The sequence below is a fragment of the Mercenaria mercenaria genome, chromosome 13, assembly GCF_021730395.1.
Source record: "Mercenaria mercenaria strain notata chromosome 13, MADL_Memer_1, whole genome shotgun sequence".
Lineage (NCBI taxonomy): Eukaryota > Metazoa > Mollusca > Bivalvia > Venerida > Veneridae > Mercenaria > Mercenaria mercenaria.
Window position 1 is genome coordinate 72,656,752 of NC_069373.1, and position 20,012 is coordinate 72,676,763.

The window sequence follows — 20,012 nt, forward strand, 5'->3', positions numbered from 1 at the left end:
GCTAGATGGGTATCTTACCTGAAAAAGTTGACAGGACTGGGATTGAACATCTTAAAAATTATTTTCCATTATATAGAAAACAAGTTCTTATTTATTGTCAAAGTCAGACATTTTATTCACCTTAATATTTTAAGGTGTGACATAGGACACGAGTTTTAAGTTTTTAACTTGCATTGACAATGCAACTATTTCATTCATATACTAGAATCACGAAAGGAGACCAATAGAAAGAAAATGACAACACTTAAATAATTGAGTAAAATACTATGAACAATTATACATATGGTAATTATAATTGTTCTTAAAGGTAAGACATTTGGAGACAGCTTTTCAAAACAGTTGCAAGTGAAAGAAGATTCTGCAGCAGACAGAGGGTCACATGATCAGCAGACTGACCAATCAGCTTCAAGTATTGCAGTTGCTTCATGGGAAACAGATATGTCACTTCCTGTGATGAGCCTTATGGCAGAGCATCTAGTATTCTCATCAAATTCTCCTTTAGTTACATTGGGAAAGGAATTATCAGGTATTTAATGAAATTCATCAATTTACATACCGTATATTTCATTGCTTTTAGCTAAGCTGAACAAGAAGTGCTCAATGATGAGCTCTTGTTATTTGTCTCGTCCATCAGCAGATTTTACATAGGAAAACCTTAAAAAATCTTCTTTTTAAAAAGCAGAAGCCCTAGAGCTTAGATATTTGACATGTTGTTTCTTGAGCAATCTTCATCAAACTTATTAAAAATGTATATGCCAGCAAGGTGTCAAATAGATTCAATAATAAGAATGATTGCTACTGTAATACAACAGATATGACCCTTGACTGTAGCTGTATTGCCACATTTCATAATTGCTTGCTGACCAGGAGTTTGTAAGGTGCATGCACATGAGCTTGAATAATATTTTGATTATTTTTATTTACTCAATACCTTCTTATCTAAAACTTTTTTTAGTTTGACTTTGGAATCCTTCACTGTATGCAAGATAGTTATTTATAAGGAAATGTAGCTAACACATGAAACATCTGTTCATAGAAAAAATGTGGATAAATGCGGGAATAAAAAGTATTACCTTGTTGTAATCAGGAGTTGTGGATAAAATATTCGTATTTTCCATTAACCTTTAACATTATTGTATACATTTATTGATGTTTCTTTTCCAGGAAGTTATATTCTGGAAAGGACAACAGGTGCAATGTACAGGATACACCTGAATATGGCCAGCCTCATTCATACATTTACACATTGTTATATGCCAATGACAAGGTCTGCTCTCCTTCATTATGTTATACTTCGACATAGAGACTTTATTCTCCTTAAACAGGTAAACTTCTCATACATTTACACATTGTTGTATGCCAATGACAAGGTCTGCTCTCCTTCATTATGTTATAATTCGACATAGAAACTTTATTCTCCTTAAACAGGTAAACTTCTCATACATTTGCACATTGTTGTATGCCAATGACAAGGTCTACTCCTCAATATTATGTTAAACTCATATGAGATTTCATTCTGAAACAGGTAACTTTCTCATACATTGACATATTGTTGTGCGACAATGACGAGGTCTGCTCTCCTACACTATATTATACCCTAACATATAGATTTATTCTCCTTAAACATACATTTACACATTGTTATATGCCAATTTCAAGGTCTACTCTCCTATATTATGTTATACTCCAGCATAGAGGCTTCATTCTCTTTAAACAGGTAAATTTTTCATCCATTCCCACATAGTTATATGCCAAGGACTTCCGATATATATGACATTGACAAGATCTGCTCTCGTATATTATACTCCAACATAGAGATTTCATAGTCCATAAACAGGTAAATTTCTCATAGATTTACACATTGTTATGTGACAATGACAAAGTCTACTCTTCTACATTATGTTATACATCAACAGGTAAAATTCTCATACATTCACACATTAAAGTTCCCCAAGGAGTGTTACTTTATTACAAACAAGTTGTGTTATGCCAAAGACAAGGTTAATTATACTCCAGCACAGAAAAAAAGGGTAAAGTTCCCCAAGGAGTGTTACTTTATTACAAACAAGTTACGTTATGCCAATGACAAGATTAGTTGTACTCCAGCACAGAAAAAAAAGGGTAAAGTTCCCCAAGGAGTGTTACTTTATTACAAACAAGTTACGTTATGCCAATGACAAGATTAGTTGTACTCCAGCACAGAAAAAGAGGGTAAAGTTCCCCAAGGAGTGTTACTTTATTACAAACAAGTTACTTTATGCCAATGACAAGGTTAGTTGTACTCCAGCACAGAAATACAAGGTAAAGTTCCCCAAGGAGTGTTGCTTTATTACAAACAAGTTACTTTATGCCAATGACAAGGTTAGTTGTACATGTACTCCAGCACAGAAATAAAGGGTAAGGTTCCCCAAGGAGTGATACGTTATTACAAACAAGTTGCTTTGTGCCAGTGACAAGGAAACTGTTTTTCAACATTTAGTTATGCACAACGTTTACTTGTTAATTGTTACATGCCACTTACACTCTGTTTTCCTTGTTCTACTATTTAGCCCAGAGATTTCAAACACCTTAAACAGGTAAGCTTCTAAAGTACACCATAGTTTTGTATACATTGAGACAAGCATATTACTATATGTTAATGACAGATCTGCCTTTAGCTTAGATACTTCATTCTCCAATAGCATGGCCATGCTTCATTGCAAACATTGACATCTTGCAGCATTTTTTAGCTTGACTATTTGAAAAATAGTACAAGCTATTCTACTCACCCTGGCGTCAGTGTCACCCTTCATTAAAGTTTTGCATGCAAGTAGGTATAGCTATCATTTAAAGGCATATAGCTTTGAAACTTATTTTTCTTTTTCTTGGACAATTACTAACCTCACTAGGTCAAATCCCATAACTCTGACATGTATTTTGGCCAAATTATGCCCCCTTTTTGACTTATGAAGTCCTGGTTAAAGTTTTGTATGCAAGTTACTATCTCCAAAACTAATGCAGATATTGAATTGAAACTTAACATGTTTCTTCTGGTTTATAAAACTAGATTATAGCATCAAGTCCCATAACTCTGACATGCATTTTGCGGAATTATGTCACATTTTGAACTTTACAACTTCAGGTTAAAGTTTTGCATACATGTTAATGTCTCCAAAACTAAAGCAGATACTGGATTGAAATTCTATAGACATTTTAACATTTAGGGTTAACATTTAGGGTAATATTCCTGTTTCTGAGACAACAATTCAAATAGTAGAGCATTGGCTGCATGTCTTACTGACAACACTTGTTAATATTGAGCCATCTTCAGTTGGTTAGGGTATTAGAGTTAATATCTTAATACTGCCTTTGAATAATGCAAGCGAACCATCAGCTTTTTATCTTACAATCTGTATGTAAATCTGCACAGTGTATAAGTTATATATCATAGTATTAAAATATCATAAGTATTATAACTTTAGTTATTGAAATTGTTCTGTTGTCTGTTGTAATTTTGTTCAAGGTCAGTATCATCAGGATTCTATTTGAAGTCAAAGATTTACTTCCCAGCAGTATGTTAATTAAGTATATACTTAACACAATTATAAATGCATTTTTAGTTTACATGTATACTAATGTATTTTTTGTCGATTGTGAAGCAAGCTCGATCTACAACTTATATTAATCACTCTCGACACCTCATTCCTGATGGAATCCATCGCCATGAGGGTATGAGAGAAGAGAAGCCAGTTTCCCTTTTAATGTTGAGTGCCAAGCAAGGCAGCTACTGGTACCATTTTTCGTGTATTTGATATGACACGGCCGGGGATCGAACCCACGACCTCCAGCACTCAAAGTGGACTCTCTACCACTAGGATAAGGAGACAGTTGAAATGCATTTTTAAAGGAATATTTTGCAGTTTAGAGTCTTAAAGAGAGCAGATCATTACTCCTCATCTCATAGTGGCCTGCATCCATCACCTTTCATTTTAAACCTTTTTACTCATGTAACACTTTTTCTGCTGCAACACTTTGTTTATCTGACATTTCTAGAATTCTCGTTTCTCAGGAAAGTAGTTTGAGTTAGAAGTCCACAGTAACACAAAAATAAATAGAGATCTATGTCAGTTCACAGATGATGAAAGAAAACTAATGTTTCTTTTCTATGTTCTATTTTCATTAGTTCAACCACATTCATAATGCACATTCATAACATAATTTATATTTATGTTGCTTAGTAACAAAAAACATAGCACTGTTATTCATAATATTTATGGCATATTTTGTCACTAGTGTCTGGAAAGTTCACAAAACTCACTAGGTCACACATCTGCTGCTTTGTTTGTACTGGTACTGCCCTCATCTGGTGGTGATGTGTCATTACTGGTGTCATTTGCACAGACACATGGAGATCAAGGCCCCCTCCCCTCTCTGCCTGTGCCAAATATCAGCCAATATTTTTAGCCTTTTAAAACATACTTAGCTTATGTCTCAACCATTAAATAGGTTTTGTTACAAATTCAGCATGTTTTAACAATTACCATTTACTATCATTGCAATAAAAAGTAAAGATAACTTACTTCGGCATTTCAACACAATTTGCTTGTCCAAGGAATGCAAGAATAGATCCGAGCTTAGTTGGTGTTGAGCAGTCAAACTTACCAACAGAGCTGGAACACAGACGATATTTTCTGTGGTTATATTGAAAATACTCGCATCTGAAGTTAACTTCCCCAATGGCCGAAAGGTCTAAGGCACAGGCTTGTACTGCTGCATTTTTTTGACAGGGCCGCAGATTCACTCTCTGCTGTGGACAATCCTTTTTTTTTCTCGAATATATTTTTATCTTGAGATTCTATCATAAAAAAGAATAGGAAAATATAATAGGATACTAAAAAATATTATATTTGAACAAAAAAAAAAGAAACAAAAACAGGTCACCAACAGTTTTAAGAAGTTGTATTCTTTATAAGTTCAATGGGGGAAGATATAGTGACATTTCAAGGTAGGTTCTAAGAGGTGTGGTCTTTATATTGATGTCATCCATAGTACAGGTTTGACTGAATACCTGGTATGTTACACACATAAATGTGAACCTTCATGACTGAATCATGAATTCTACAATTTTAACATTTCTTTCACAACTACCACAATCGTGAAAACTCAAATCACGTTTATGCAAATTTTCTGTCAAACTTTAATGCACTTATATTTTGATATTTCTGTCTGTTGCAGTTATTCCTGGTACTATGTAATGATATACCCAGTCCTGAAGTTCCAAATCTGATGACAGAATTCTTAATTGGTAGGTGAACATCTGTCCAATATCTGCTGAAAAACAGTATTTCATACTACATTTTACTCTTCAATAATTCTTTTTAGCTCCCCTGTCACATAGTGACAAGGTGAGCTTTTGTGATCACCCTTCATCCGATTCCTTTCTTGAACTGGCCAGATCCCATTATGGGTTCAAAAATAGCTATTTTGACCTTGTCTGCACAATAGCAGCTTTATTTATGATTTGATTTTTACCAAACTTGCACACAACTTGTATCACCATAAGATCTTGGTTCCTTTCTTGAACTGGCCAGATTCCATTATGGGTTCCAGAGTTATGGCCCCTGAAAGGGCCAGAATTAACTATTTTGACCTTGTCTGCACAATAGTAGCTTCATTATTTGATTTTAACCAAACTTGCGCACAACTTGTATCACCATAAGATCTTGGTTTCTTTCTTGAACTGGCCAGATTCCATTATAGGTCTCAGAGTGATGGCCCCTGAAAGGGCCAGAATTAGCTATTTTAACCTTGTCTGCACAATAGCAGCTTCATTTATGACTTGAACTTAATCAAACTTGCACAGAACTTGTGTCACTATAAGATCTCGGTTCCTTCCTTGAACAGGCCAGATCCCTTAATGGGTTCCAGAGTTATGGCCCCTGAAAGGGTCAAAATTAGCTATTTTGACCTTGTCTGCACAATAGCAGCTTCATTTATGATTTGATTTTAACCAAACTTGCATACAACTTGCATCACTACAAGATCTTGGTTCCTTTTTTAAACTGGCCAGATTTCTTCATGGGTTCCAGAGTTACGGCCCCTGAAAATTTGCTATTTTGGCTTTTGCAGCTATATAGAGACTTCATTTATAGTTTGATTTAATACAAACTACCAAAATATCTTCAACAACAATAAATCTTGGATTCCATGATGAATCTGTCAGATCCAATCGTAGGTTCCAGAGTTATTTTATATATGATTACCTCCCCTGATTGTAATCAAAATGGATTTATATCAGTTAGTACTTATAGGACTGACTTGAAATTTCATTTTTGTCATTAGTTGGACTGAGACAATCAGGCTAGATAACTATGGACTGATTTTATGTCAAACTACCTCCCTTTATTTCAAATTAAAATGGGTATATCTCCGTAACTAATGAAGATACTGATGTGAAATTTCATTTATGTCAATAGATGGACTTGGACAATCAGTGAAGATACATATTGACTGAATTTATGACAAATTACCTCCCTTTATTTTTTATCAAAATGAACACCCTTAGCAGCTTCTAATGAGATTGGTTTGAAACTTTATTTATGTCTTCCATGGTAAGAAATAGTCATATTAGATAACTCTTGATTGAACATTTATCGATATGAATACTTTACTAATATATTGTTGTATAGGCTTGTACTCTTTATCTTCTACATGCATGTAACAATGCATGATTACCTCCCCTGATTTTAATAAAAATGGATTTGTCTCGGTAAATATTTATAGAACTCATTTGAAATTTCATTATTGTCTTTAGTTGGACTGAGGCAATCAGGGTAGATAGCTATGGACTGATTTTATGTCAAATTACCTCCCTTCGTTTCAAATTAAAATGGGTGTATCTCAGTAACCAATGAAGATACTGATTTGAAATGTCATTTGTGCCATCAGATGGAATCGGACAATCAGGCTAGATAACTTTTGACTGAATTTATGACCTCCCTAATTACCTCCCTTTATTTTATGTAAACGAATATATCTCAGCAGCATCTAATGAGACTGGTTTTAAATGTTATTTAAGTCTTCCATGGTAAGGAATAGTCATGTTAGTACAAAAATGCAGCATTTGAGCCTAGGACCGTCAAACTTGGTATGGAAATCGGCCCTGACTAGGTCAAAAGGGACTGTTACAAGAAAATAATTATCCTGATGATATTTAATGTGAATGCCTATGTGCACTATGTCAAAACTTCATCATATCATTTTGAGCAATGGTACTCAGGTGAACGATACAGGGCCATCATGGCCCTCTTGTTTCTTAATGAAATTCATTTATTTACAAAAATAAAGAAGTAAATAATACTTTCTTTCAGTGAATGTAATTTATTAAGGTTTTGACAGTTATCATATAACCTTCAACTATTCCTTAAATGTGTAGCTTTCCTTACAAAATCATAAAGACTAAACAGAAATTAGGTGGATTTATTCTGTGTGACATTAGGATATTGTTTGTGACAGTATGTGGGTATAATTTGGCTCAAAACCATTGAAAAGAAATGAAATATAAAGAGAATACGTTTGAACCTGCCATAATGGCCGCCTGTATTAACCAGCTTACTGAGTCAAGAGACTACTTGGCTCACTTCCTAAATTGGCTTTTTCTTCTAATTTTAACTTGCTGTAAGCAGTTAACTGTCTAAAGCAGCCAGATTTTGCTGCTTCTTTGGCTGGAGGCTAAATACAGGTTCCTCTGTACTGTTACAAAATCAGAAATTTTTGCAAGAGATTAATCTTCACAAATTTTGCATTTCCTTTCCTTTAAAAAGACTACTTTTTTATATTTTTATGGGAAAAATTAACCACTTACCTGAAAATTAAACCTCTAACTATTGAACTGATTTTAATGTCCGCGAAATTTTGGCTGTACAAAAAAGATCTGATATTACAGTATCTGATTTCAGCTATGACCTATGCTGGAATGAGACGTCAGATTGATAGGGAGGTGTTACGTCTGCTACCATTTACAAATACAGAACCATTCCGAGGACAGATAGATAAGGTGAAATATATTAAAAGAATTGTGGTTCATTCTGTATTTGCTATTTTGTCACCTCATTGCAGAACGTAAATAAGTGCTTCTGTATGTGAGTGCAGTTATCCACTTTTTGCACTGAGTCAACAATTTATCTGGTGATATCTTCTGTTTTTTGTTGTTAGTTATTTTGTTTGTTTGTCAGTTCCTTGCAACAAATTATTTAGTAGTGCTTGTCTGGGGAATGGAAAAGTTTTCTGATTTTCATTGAGTATTATCACCATTGATGTGAATAGAAGCATAGATTTAGTTCTTGAAAGTCTATTTTTAAAATTGCGACATAATTGCCTTTTAGCCATCACATATAAGTCAAACAGCTTATCATTTTGACTGGTAGAATGATTGAGAATTAGGTTTGTTAAAAGTGACATAGGTAAATTTGGCTAAAAAATAGGTCATATAGTAAGGAGTGAACAAAGTCACTGAAAGATACCAAATAAATACGACACTGAAGGTTTTCATACTAGAGCAGAAATGGTCAGACTGATGCAAAAAAAGACACTTCCATTGAACTAGAACCCCACCTTTCAGCATGCACTTGTCTAAACAAGGTGTTTGTTGATTTATAGATTGAAGAATGGGTTAGAAAATGTATAATATAGTTTATAATTAAAATCAGTTTTCAGTTCTTTATTGCAGTTTACACAACTGAATAGAAAATTTGTCCTGATGCCAGACATATTTAAATTTTGTGTTTTAGACATGTGATGGGGATAGGTTAGCAAGGGTCTCGTACTCTGCCATACACAGTGTGAATATTGGGACCAAGTCTGCCAAGGAGCGACAGCAGCGGAAAGGTATTGTGGGAGATGATTGGCTGGATATGTTGCGGCGACACCTACGATGGATGCAACTGAGCAAGTCAAGAAGATTCTCTCTGGAGACAGTGAAGCAGACGTACACACAGATGCGAGCAAAGGAAGAAAAGGTTCTTCAAATCGGTTGCTCTTACATGAAATATTAAGACCACCTCTGAATAATGGTCACACTAATAGAGGCAATAGTATAAACTTCTCCGTGTTGAGAAACAACATGTCAGTAGAGATGACATCGTTCATTTTCCAGTGATGGTCTTCACAGACACATTGAACTGTATTTAATGCTTGTTTGATAGAGGATTCTTAATAGTCCTTATGGTCTCTTACTAAATCAGTGATAATATAAAGATAAATGAGTGAGAATACAGTTGAACCTGCCTTAGCTGTCACCTGTATTAAGCAGTCACTTGGCCTTCCCAGATTGACTTTTTGTTCTTATTTCAACTTTCCTTAAGCAGCCACCTGCCTTAAGTAGACAGATTGTTTCACTGTCATGGCTGGCTGCTGTACACAGGATGGATGTATACAAAAGGAATATGTATGAAATTCCAACTGTTGACACTATCAATAGAAGAGACATTATTTTCAAAGAAAATTTATGTTATATTTGTCATTCTTGGTTTGAAAGGTTGATGAGCATTATGCAGAATATTCCAGATTTAAACTTAATTTGGGACACCTGCTATCAGCTGTATGTATATAATTGAAATATGAATTCAGGCTTGATTTGACATTTACACATGCATTACAAGTTGTTATATATATTATCTATATCAGTGTGTAAATCAATTTTCATTTCAGCATCTTCAGACAAAAGAGGAGGAAAACTTCCTGTCAGAGCTTAGAATTCAAAAATCAAAACCAAGGTATAGTTTTAAATGTCTTGCTAGATCTATAATTTTAAATTTAAAGTAAAATCGGTCACACACAAATTTTTTCATAACTAAAAATTTTTTCAATCACTGTTTTTAACAAAATGCTCATCAAAGCAACACTGGATTGTTTGTGATTTCCCATAAGCAGTATGTTATTTTGTGTCACTTTCTCAAGACAAAACTGTAGCTGGCTTTCACAAAGATTTGTTGTATGTTTTAAATGCCATTGTTGAACCATATTTCAGTTACGTGAACCAGTGTTCCTAGATATCGTTCTCCACATTTGAATAACAACTTCCTCATAAAAATCACAGGATTAGGACAAATGAATTCAGACATCATATTGTCTCTGAGAATAATTGTCTCTCCTGGGGCTCAAACTGCTGTCTTCTTGATTCTTGAGATTTTACTAGACCAACTCAACAAACCAGGCAGACTGTCGTTATCATAGCAACATAATACAGTTGAAACTTGATATTTCAAACTCACTTATCTCAAAATTCTAGCTATCTTTAAGACATTTTCCTGTCGTGTCCTGAAAACATCTGCACAAAATATATTTTAAGTTGAACTTGGGGGTAATCTTGAAGAAAAATGCTGGATCAACTGGAATTTGAAATACAGAGTTTCAACTGTATATGAACATTTTATATATTTTACTGCAGTCTTTTTACATTTCTTTTCAGACGTGAGAGGTCAGATACGGTGGGTAACTATGGTAACAAGACTGAAGGAATTCTGGGTACTGCTCCACCCTTCCTACAGGGCTCATCAGTCACAGAGGCTTCAGAAACTTTAATGTCACTGGTAAGCAATATTTACTCTCCATCTCATAGTATTTTTTTAGTGTTATTGGTTGCATTTTTATGCCAAATAAATCAGAGAACAATTGGTTATTGCTGTTGAAGAATTATTTAGGTGTTACTGTGTTACACTGACTTATTTTCCTGTTATTACATATCTGGTTCTTACAATAGACAATCTATGCTTTAAGAAATTATCTCGACTATTTTTAGAGGAAATTTAAGTTATAACAAGGAAATGATGACACAGAAGTCATTTTATACTGATAAAACTAGTTCTGCTTTTGAATAAATTGTCACTGGCAACCAAAAAAATTGTTAGAGAAAAATAATTGCGGTATTAAATCTTTGCTTTAATTTGAATAAGACTTAGCTGTATGTTGTTATATATTTCATTTCTTTCCAGACTAAAGAAGTACTTGCCAAGCACATGTTGACCTATTTACATAAGGATGGAAAGGTCAAGGCCAATGCTGTTGCTAAGGAATATGTTAGTTGCCAGGTTAGTGAGGTTTCCAATTTTCTTGTTTTTCTGAATACTGTGTTCTGAAAATAGTTTTAAATAGATAATAACCAGTGAACAGAATCAGTGTTCTGAGCATATTCAATTAATTAAGCAACTTGAATGAAAACTCAGTTGTGCAAGTGATTTTGTGTGCAATACAGGTAATTAAGGATTCTTCTTAGTTATTTTGTGAAGGTTCTTAAAAGCTTTTATGGCAAGTCATTATTTCAATTCTAAGGTGGGAAGGTCATTATTAAAGCTTACTCGACGATCAGACAAAAAATGTTACTAACCAAAGTAGAAACGAGGTCCAAGTTGCATTTTTGGTCAGACTGCCCAATCTACAATGGATCAAAGTATTTTAAAATAAAAATTGAAATTTATCATGTCCATTAAAAATGGTAATGTTGCTTAAAAATGATATCATGGGGAAAAAATGTGGCAATGTAAATCAAGCTCCAGGCCATGTGTAATACTCTTTGTTATTATCCTGCTAAGAAGGAAATATGCAAGTGAGATATAAGTACAGTGGAAATTGATATCTCGAACTGTCTTTTCTGAACATTTTGGTCATCTCAAAGACAGTTTCAAGTTCCAGCGTGAAAACATACGCACAAAATGTCACTTTAAGTTGAAGTTTAGACATCTCAAAGTAAAACAATTGATCCCTTGGAATTCGAGATACTGAGTTTCAACAGTTACTGTATTTGAGCCGTGCCATGAGAAAATCAACATAGTGGCTTTGCGACCAGCATGGATCCAGACCAGCCTGCGCATCCGCGCAGTCTGGTCAGGATCCATGCTGTTCGCTTTCAAAGCCTATAGTAATTAGAGAAACTGTTAGCGAACAGCATGGATCCTGACCAGACTGCGCGGATGCACAGGCTGGTCTGGATCCATGCTGGTCGCAAACCCACTATGTTGGTTTTCTCATGGCGTGGCTCATTTGTTAATATTTTAGCAAACCCAGAGTAGATTACTATGTCATCTGTTATGGACGTTGCGAGGTCAACATTTACAGGATCCTGAAAGTACAACACCAAGAAGTTTGTAAGTACACATGTACTAACTTTAATTATGCTACCATGTGTATATTTTGTACTTTTAAAGCCTAATTGTGTGGAAAATGAGATATACATGTACTAACTTTTATCCCCTTAGACACTTATAAAAAGGCAAAGAAGATATATGTTTTAACTTGCTTATTATTTTTGTTCCTATACATTTCAATAATATGTTATTAGTAATGTATTGTATTGTACTTGTATGAATCAACCATTTATCTTGCTGTCTTTTAGAAGTCACATAACTTCAGTTTGGCTTCTCTGATGTATGTCTTTTTGCATATGTGGGTGAGAGCCCTGTTCAGGTTAATTAATATGTGAGGAAGCTATCTAGTCCATCTTTTGGAAGGTTCCCGCCTTTGCCCTGAGGGTCCCCAAGGGTCTTCTTGCAACTTTAAAGCTTGAAAGTTGCCATAATAAGTCTTAAACTATATCTGTGTTACTTGAAACAAAAAGTTCCAACATATATATGTTATGAAATGAAATTTGACAACAGGGCAATACTGTAAAATAATTTAATTTTGTATTCACAAAATGTTGCAGTCTGGGCGAAAATTATTATTTTGTTGAGAAATCAGTTGGTGGATTTCAACTAGATTATGAAATGGATGGGAATTTTATTTATTTTTTGAATTGATTCAACCATGAAATCCATGAAAGTTAGTCCTTCATGAGTTTAAATGATTTCACAGTATATTGACTGAAATTCTAAGAGTTCTTGAACACTTTCATCTATTTTCCGTCTGCATACCTGTAACATGTTACATATGCTACATATTTGGTTTTGCTTCATGTATGCCTACATTACATATGAATTTCATGAATTAAAATGTGTATACATTGGTTTCTACAGTAAAAAAAAAAAATAGTTGATTTCATTGCAGACTGGAGAAAAGTAGTCTAGATGAGTATGAACTGTTTCAACTGTTTGAGAGATACGCACTTGCTACCGGTGAACTGATGTTTCCAGTACCCTCCGGTTTCCGGACCTACTTTACCTCCATTGCCTTTAGATGTCTTAATGTCAGGTAATTTTATAGCATTAACTTTTTAAATGCCCAATTAGCACTTTTGAGCATATATAATGATTTGAAATCATTTTGTTAGTTTAAACATATTTTATTGCTTATATACATGTATATATACAGAGACAAGACATTTACGATATATTGAAAAGCAAAAGGGTTGGGCCCAAGTTCTTTTTGTTTCATAGGCATGAAAGTTTGTGGTTTTCACCAATACAGCATTTTGTGTGGATTTTGTCTTATAAAGTTAAATTTAATGGGACTTTGGTTGACTGAAAAAAATAGGAAGCTACGAAAATAGTCCTTATAAAAATATTAATGATTTTGCAGTACATATACATGAAATGAGTGCATATTTTTACATATTTTTCAGTGAATTATTGAAATAGAGTAAAATGTATGTGTGGGCTTGATTTTGGGTTTCTCACAAGTTAAACAAGTGTTTTATCTTTATTATATTTTCAGGTTATTTATGCAATATGTGAATCATGGTGTGATACAGCTTACAGGAGAATTCATGGCCCATCTTCTATCTGGTAAAGTGATATTTAGACGATATCTGTATTTTATCTTAATTTTTGTCTCACAGACTAGGATAGGCAGCTAGTGATAATGTACACACATATTCATTGGTCGAGACCCAACTTTTTCAAGCCTCTTTATCAGAATTGAAGACAGGGCTTTTATGACTCAGCAGGAATGTAAATAAATAAGAATATATTATGCAGGCCTGCAAAGAGCTCTATAGGCAATGTAGTATATAGGGAGCTACGCTTGTGCCTTACTGTAAGTGTAGAGAATTTTGAGATGTCATTTATTTCAGATTTACCTGATACCAAAGAAAACGTAAGACTGAAGCAGTACCTGATAACCAAGCTTCCTCAGGCATCTGCAGTGGAATGTTACAAAATCTGGGGTCATAGTTCATGTCAGAGTTACCTGGCTCATCAACAAGTGGCAGAAATTCTAGGTGAGCTGTCAGTATTATAATTATTGGTACTTGCATTTGACCAATGTATTTATTATACTGTAAAATCATTTAATTTGACAGGCATTAAGTTTCCTGGTATTTACCAAAATGGCCATTTCATAGGGACATAGTTTCATGGATTAAAAATATACTAAACAGCATAAATGAATAATTTTATTTTCCACTGGTATCAGGGATGACATTGAGAACTGTTATCCTGACATTTTTGGCCTTGGGCAACAGTTATAAAGTCATTCTGTTATCTTGCAAAATAGTTCTGACTGTCCTTTGAACACTCCTGAAATAATTGTACACTTCTAAATGTACTGTGGACAACATTTATGTCGTTTTGATCACAGATTTCTAGTATAATGTTATATTTCAGATAATGGCATGAGAGCCCGTGCAGAGTCTACGCAGTCTGAAAGTAATAGGAGAAGTATGTCACACAATTTTATATACTGAAGTGTTAAATATACAATGTTTGTGGTATATGTCACAGTTTCATACTTCAAAACTAAAGATGCTTTTGAGAAAAGCGCATGTCTCCGACAACTGCCCCATGAAAAATGTCTAGTTTCTCTGGATGGTCTAGATAAGTGGATCCAGTTAGATGATCTGGACGAGTGGATCCAATCAGTAATTCAAGGGCTATAATTCAGAAGTGCCTGGGGGGGATTTGGCTAGTTACTGAACTTGGCCGAGGTCTTATAGTCAAACACATTTTGTTCAAGTTTGGTGAAGATCAGATGAGAAATGTTCGACTTAGAGTGCAGACAAGCTTTGTGACAGGCAGACAGACAGACTGGAGTAAATCAATATGTCTCCCACATCACTGTGTGGTGGGAGACATAATTATGTACTGTAGCTGTTATTTGAAAATTATTGCACAGTATGGATCATTTAGTATTGCAACTGAATTTGTTTTCCCATTAATCAAATAAGCCCAAAAATATGTGTGTTATTTTGCAACAAAATCACTGTTTGTCACAGTTGTTAATTAAAATTAAGTAAAAAGATCCTTTGGCAGCATAGAATGCAACTAAGCAAAATAATAGCAGACTTGGTTTGATTGAGTCTGTTCATGAGAGGTAATGTAAAGTGCAACACCTCTCACGCCCCCTAGCACCGGCTTAAGGTAGTTATGCACGTTTGATAAACCGGAAGTGATGGCGTAACGTCATTTATCCGGAAAACGTAGAATAAAGCCTGGATTCGGCGTACGGAAATGAAAATCAGTTTATGAGTTAATGGTAATTTGTGCGTTAACTTATTAAAATGACACTGTATTTATCTTTCTAAAAGTTAAAATATGATATAAAAACATGTGACACGTTAAAAAATTCAAAATAATGTCTTAAATATAGCTTGAAATGGGCGGTTTACTTTAATCATGGCCAAATATCACAAAAATAAGCACACGGACCTATACATTTTATTTCACCATATTATAGGCCATATGTCTGTTTACCACTGTGAGAAGTTTAATTAAAACCTACATGTTAGAAAAATTTCTATTCGCAAAAATGTTATGAAAGTTGCGGTTTTCCCAGAGACTCCAATTACGAAAAATTGCGCGAGGTCCAAATTTTTCAAATCAGTCTAGCAAAAAATCAAGCACACAACCCTATCTTTTTTATTTGCTGAATTTCCTTAGTATATTCCGAAGTTTTGAAAAATCAGAGTTTAATCAAATTCTACATTGTAGAAAAAAATTCGATCCGAAAGTGCATAACTACCTTAAATAGTTATGTCATAGCTTCATATGTCTAGCAGTGCACTGGAAAAGAAAACCATGTAAAGCAGGCAAACAACTCCTCACATGAAAGAATTCTACACACCGAGTGAAGTTATGAACTTACAGAAGTGAGGGACAAATGATTCAAAGTCAGTGACCTAAACCACTCTGACATGGAGGCCCTTACTATATGTATGAGAAAAATACACCTTATGTTACTCTTGGGCTATTTTTATAAGAAAATACAGTTAACATAAAAAATGTTGACAGTTTTACTTACAGCCAGTGATACCAATAGAATTTTTAATTGCTGTGTTAGAAAACTTTGTGGTTTGGATACATATTCAATGCAAAACATTAAAATATTTATAGTTTTTAAATGTTTACATAGTTTTTCTTTATGTATGAATAATTGTCAGGTATTGATAATTTTCAAATAAAAATTACATGATAAAAATTCTCTATTTTTTAATGTAATGAGATAAATATCACTATCTTTTGGATGAACAGTAAATTGTCATGTAGAAAAATATCGTCGACCTTGATTGACAGTACTGTCCTTATGTTGACAAAATTTAGCAATTTGATATCATTTTAATTTCAAGGGCATTAGTTTCTCTGGTTTCATCCAGAATGACTATTCTGTTAAGATGTGAAGTCATGGATGCCAAATTTTAAGATAGAATTAATTGAATTTTTAATCCATTCAAATTAAATTATAATGGATTGATGTGACTGAAAAGTCGATAAAAAATAGTCCTGCACAAATAATAATGATGTCAAAAAGTTTAGTATTCAAAAATTAACCCCTTGAATATTTCTGATTTTGCAGTATTTTGATTTCAGGTACCATATTCAAGGAGAAAACCAGTGATGATATAGAAAATGTAACATTCCAACCCCTGGCAGCATTCCTTAAACATATAGATAAGAAAGGTACAGTGAAATCCTTCTAAATCAGAACCCCGTAAACCCCGAAAACCCATTAACTGTAAACCAGTCCAAACCTAATTTTTACTCTCGCCCAGAGGCTGTTCAGTTTTTAGGGGTTCGCTGTAATACAACATATTTCAGATAATAAGGAAAAAGAAAATACTGGTGTGTTGGATTTTGCTTTGATTATCAAATTTATGTAATTGTTCAGAAGCATAGAAGACAAATATTAGCTGATTGGGATCGATTGGGTCTGTTTATGAGAGGTTATGAAATCACAGCTTATGCTTGCTAGCCCCAGCTGAAGCTGTATTCATAATGAAATAACACTGATCTAAGAGGACTAGAAATGTCAGATCACTTGATAAAACATGGTAGTTATAGATACAGTTTCTGTACAGAAGCGCCAACAAGAATGTACAACTACCACTTAAGATTATTCTGTGTTGTATCCTTGCTTCCAGTCTGACAGTTACATTTTTAAGACATCCTTAATGAGGACAATGCTGTTTCTTGTGGTGATAAAAAAAACAAAACAGCTAAACTTTTTTCATTTTATTGCAGAGAGTAAGAGGTCAAGACATGATCGAGGAAGTCCCCTGGATTTTATAGCTTTGGAAGAGGTAGCTCTATATCATACAACACACGAAACAAACTATGACATGGGAACTGTCAATTTCTAGAGCTTGACTGACACTACTGGAATTTCTGTATCTTGGGAGAGAGTACAAGCATGATGCATGATGCTTGAAGATATCCAGAAGAAGGGAAATCTAATTACAGTACAACCTGCATTAGGAGACCATCCAAGCGAAGGACAGAAAAAGGTCTCTTAATAAAACATGTGTTCTGCAGCAACATAAAAAGGAACTGAAAATGTGGTCTTTTAGTGGAAGTGGTCTCTTAATAGAAGTGTTCTCTCAAACAAGTTTGACTAAAAATCTTACACTTGGAAATCTTTGTTTCCATTGGATGGTAGAAGCAGGGATATTATTTTATTTCTTATTGCCAGTTTGATGAAAAAGGTATTCCAGATTGATTTCCTACAACCCAGAGGAAACATTTTATGCATTTAAAACTGTGATATCCTACATTACAGAGGAAATACTTTTCTACATGTAAAACCTTAACAGATAACACAAGAAGACTTCAAATGACTTATTTTGATTTCAAGAGTTGAGTGGGAGCTCTAACTTTATTTTGATGTCCAAAATTTGTTTTTAGCCAGGTTTTCGAAGAAAAATCTGGTTTGTAGATTAGGTCTGTTCGGGCGGATGGATGGGCGCATGGATTGAATAATGAGTCTCATGTTAAGCTTTTGGTTCATTCAATATCTGGACAAGTATTTCACCTAGGACCTTGAAACTTCACAGGTATGTTGGTCTTGATGTGTACATGACCCCTATTGATTTCAAGGTCACTGAGTGAAAGATCAAGGTCACAGTGACCTGAACATTTGAAAATGGTTTCTGCATGATATCTGGACAAGTATTTCACTTAGGACCTTGAAACATCATAGTTATGTTGGTCTTAATGTGTACATGGACCCTATTGACTTCATGGTCACTGGGTCAAAGGTCAAGGTCAGAGGGACCTGAACATGTTAACCATTTTGTTCACTCAATATCTGGACAAGTATTTCACCCAGGACCTTAAAACTTCATAAGTATGTTGGTCTTGATGTGTACATGACCCATATTGATTTCAGGGTCACCAGGTCAAAGGTCAAGGTCACAGGGACCTGAGCATTGAAAATGGCTTCTGCTCAATATCTGGACAAGTATTTCACCTAGGACCTTGAAACTTCATAGGTATGTTGATCTTGATGTATATATGACCCCAATTGATTTCAGGGTCACTGGGTCAAAGGTCAAGGTCACAGGGACCTGAACATGTTAACCATTTTGTTCAATCAATATCTGGACAAGTTTTTCACCTAGGACCTTGAAACTTCACAGGTATGTTGGTCTTGATGTGTACATGACCCCTATTGATTCTGAGGTCTCTGGATCAAAGGTCAAGGTCACAGGGACCTGAACATTGAAAATGGTTTCCTCTCAATATCTTGACAAGTATTTCACCTAGGAACTTCATAGGTTTAATGGTCTTGATGTGTACCTGACCCCCATTGATTTCAGGGTCAAAGGTCAAGGTCACAGGGATATAAACATTGAAAATATTGTTATTTTTTACTTTTATTTTTTTACACCAATTTCTTTAGTTTCATTTTCTACCTGTCCATTTCTTTTTTCCCTTTTTCCTTCAGTATTGTTTATTAATTTGGGGGTTATTTATTGTATGCCATTATTAGAACTTTAACTCATTATGACCTAATTCGGAAAACCCGGCCAAGACGCCGTCAGACTTTAGCTGCTTGTCTCATACAGGTTATTGTTTTGGAGCTTAGATAATTGGTAAAATAGAAAGTCATACCATCTATTTGTTGAGCACTGATATTTCAGTTGATAGTTTACTGCTGCATTCATTGAGAATCATTGGTTTAAATTTATTATTCCAGTCCTTTTAAGAAGCTGTGATGGTTTCTTATGAAAACATGTAAAAATGTTTTATTTTTTGTTGTAATCAGGGTTTCATCAACAATGTAAGCAGAGCATAATATATTATTATTCAATTTTATCATATGTTTGTCAGAGCTATGTTGTATATATAAACTAAGTATGTGCAATATTATCCAATTGAAGACTTTGTTTCTATTTTTGAAATAATAATGAATGAGAATATTTTGTTAATTTTCTTATTTCCTTGCATTTGGCGCGGCCTAAACACACTAAATAAGTTGTTGTCTGTTCACCCCTGTCTATTGTCTTGGCCATGAAGGGATGCAATATTGTATCGATACTGTGCATTTCTAGGGCATGATGTATATTTGTCATGCATACATAGGTGGATTCAGGGGGAAGGCCAGACTCTTACGATCTTTCGAGGTTACCTCTTCTGTAGCCTAAAATTGAGACAGATCTTTCAAGTAAAAATGACATTACAGTCGAGCCAATTTTGTAAAGACCCTAAGGAAATGAACAAGAGCTGTCTGATGACAGCGCCCTCGACTATTCGAAGAATTGATTGAAAAATGGGGTCAAAATATTTCCACGGATATTCAGACAAAAGAAATAAATAGATTAGACAAACAATGTTCCTGTATTACTTTGATTTCGATAAGTCTTGCACTAATGACAATATATGAGCCAATTT

The 20,012-nt window shown here is 34.4% G+C and overlaps 1 protein-coding gene across 2 annotated transcripts in view; it reads left to right on the plus strand.

Annotated features, from left to right (window-relative positions):
* LOC123530602 (protein pigeon-like) overlaps positions 1–19,538 on the plus strand; it is a 64,993-nt gene extending 45,455 nt beyond the window's left edge. The window contains exons 14-29 of one of the 2 annotated variants that reach the window (XM_045311383.2): positions 308–526; positions 1,165–1,325; positions 2,550–2,576; positions 5,215–5,284; positions 7,938–8,035; positions 8,769–8,996; positions 9,688–9,752; positions 10,448–10,568; positions 10,971–11,066; positions 12,031–12,119; positions 13,018–13,161; positions 13,624–13,694; positions 13,982–14,128; positions 14,514–14,567; positions 16,713–16,802; positions 17,364–19,538. In XM_045311383.2, coding sequence (XP_045167318.2) covers positions 308–526; positions 1,165–1,325; positions 2,550–2,576; positions 5,215–5,284; positions 7,938–8,035; positions 8,769–8,996; positions 9,688–9,752; positions 10,448–10,568; positions 10,971–11,066; positions 12,031–12,119; positions 13,018–13,161; positions 13,624–13,694; positions 13,982–14,128; positions 14,514–14,567; positions 16,713–16,802; positions 17,364–17,482 — 1,799 coding nt within the window. In that variant the 3' untranslated portion in view covers positions 17,483–19,538. The remainder of the gene's footprint in view (positions 1–307; positions 527–1,164; positions 1,326–2,549; positions 2,577–5,214; positions 5,285–7,937; positions 8,036–8,768; positions 8,997–9,687; positions 9,753–10,447; positions 10,569–10,970; positions 11,067–12,030; positions 12,120–13,017; positions 13,162–13,623; positions 13,695–13,981; positions 14,129–14,513; positions 14,568–16,712; positions 16,803–17,363) is intronic. The other variant, XM_045311384.2, reaches the window with a different exon arrangement.
* Positions 19,539–20,012: the final 474 nt, after the last annotated feature.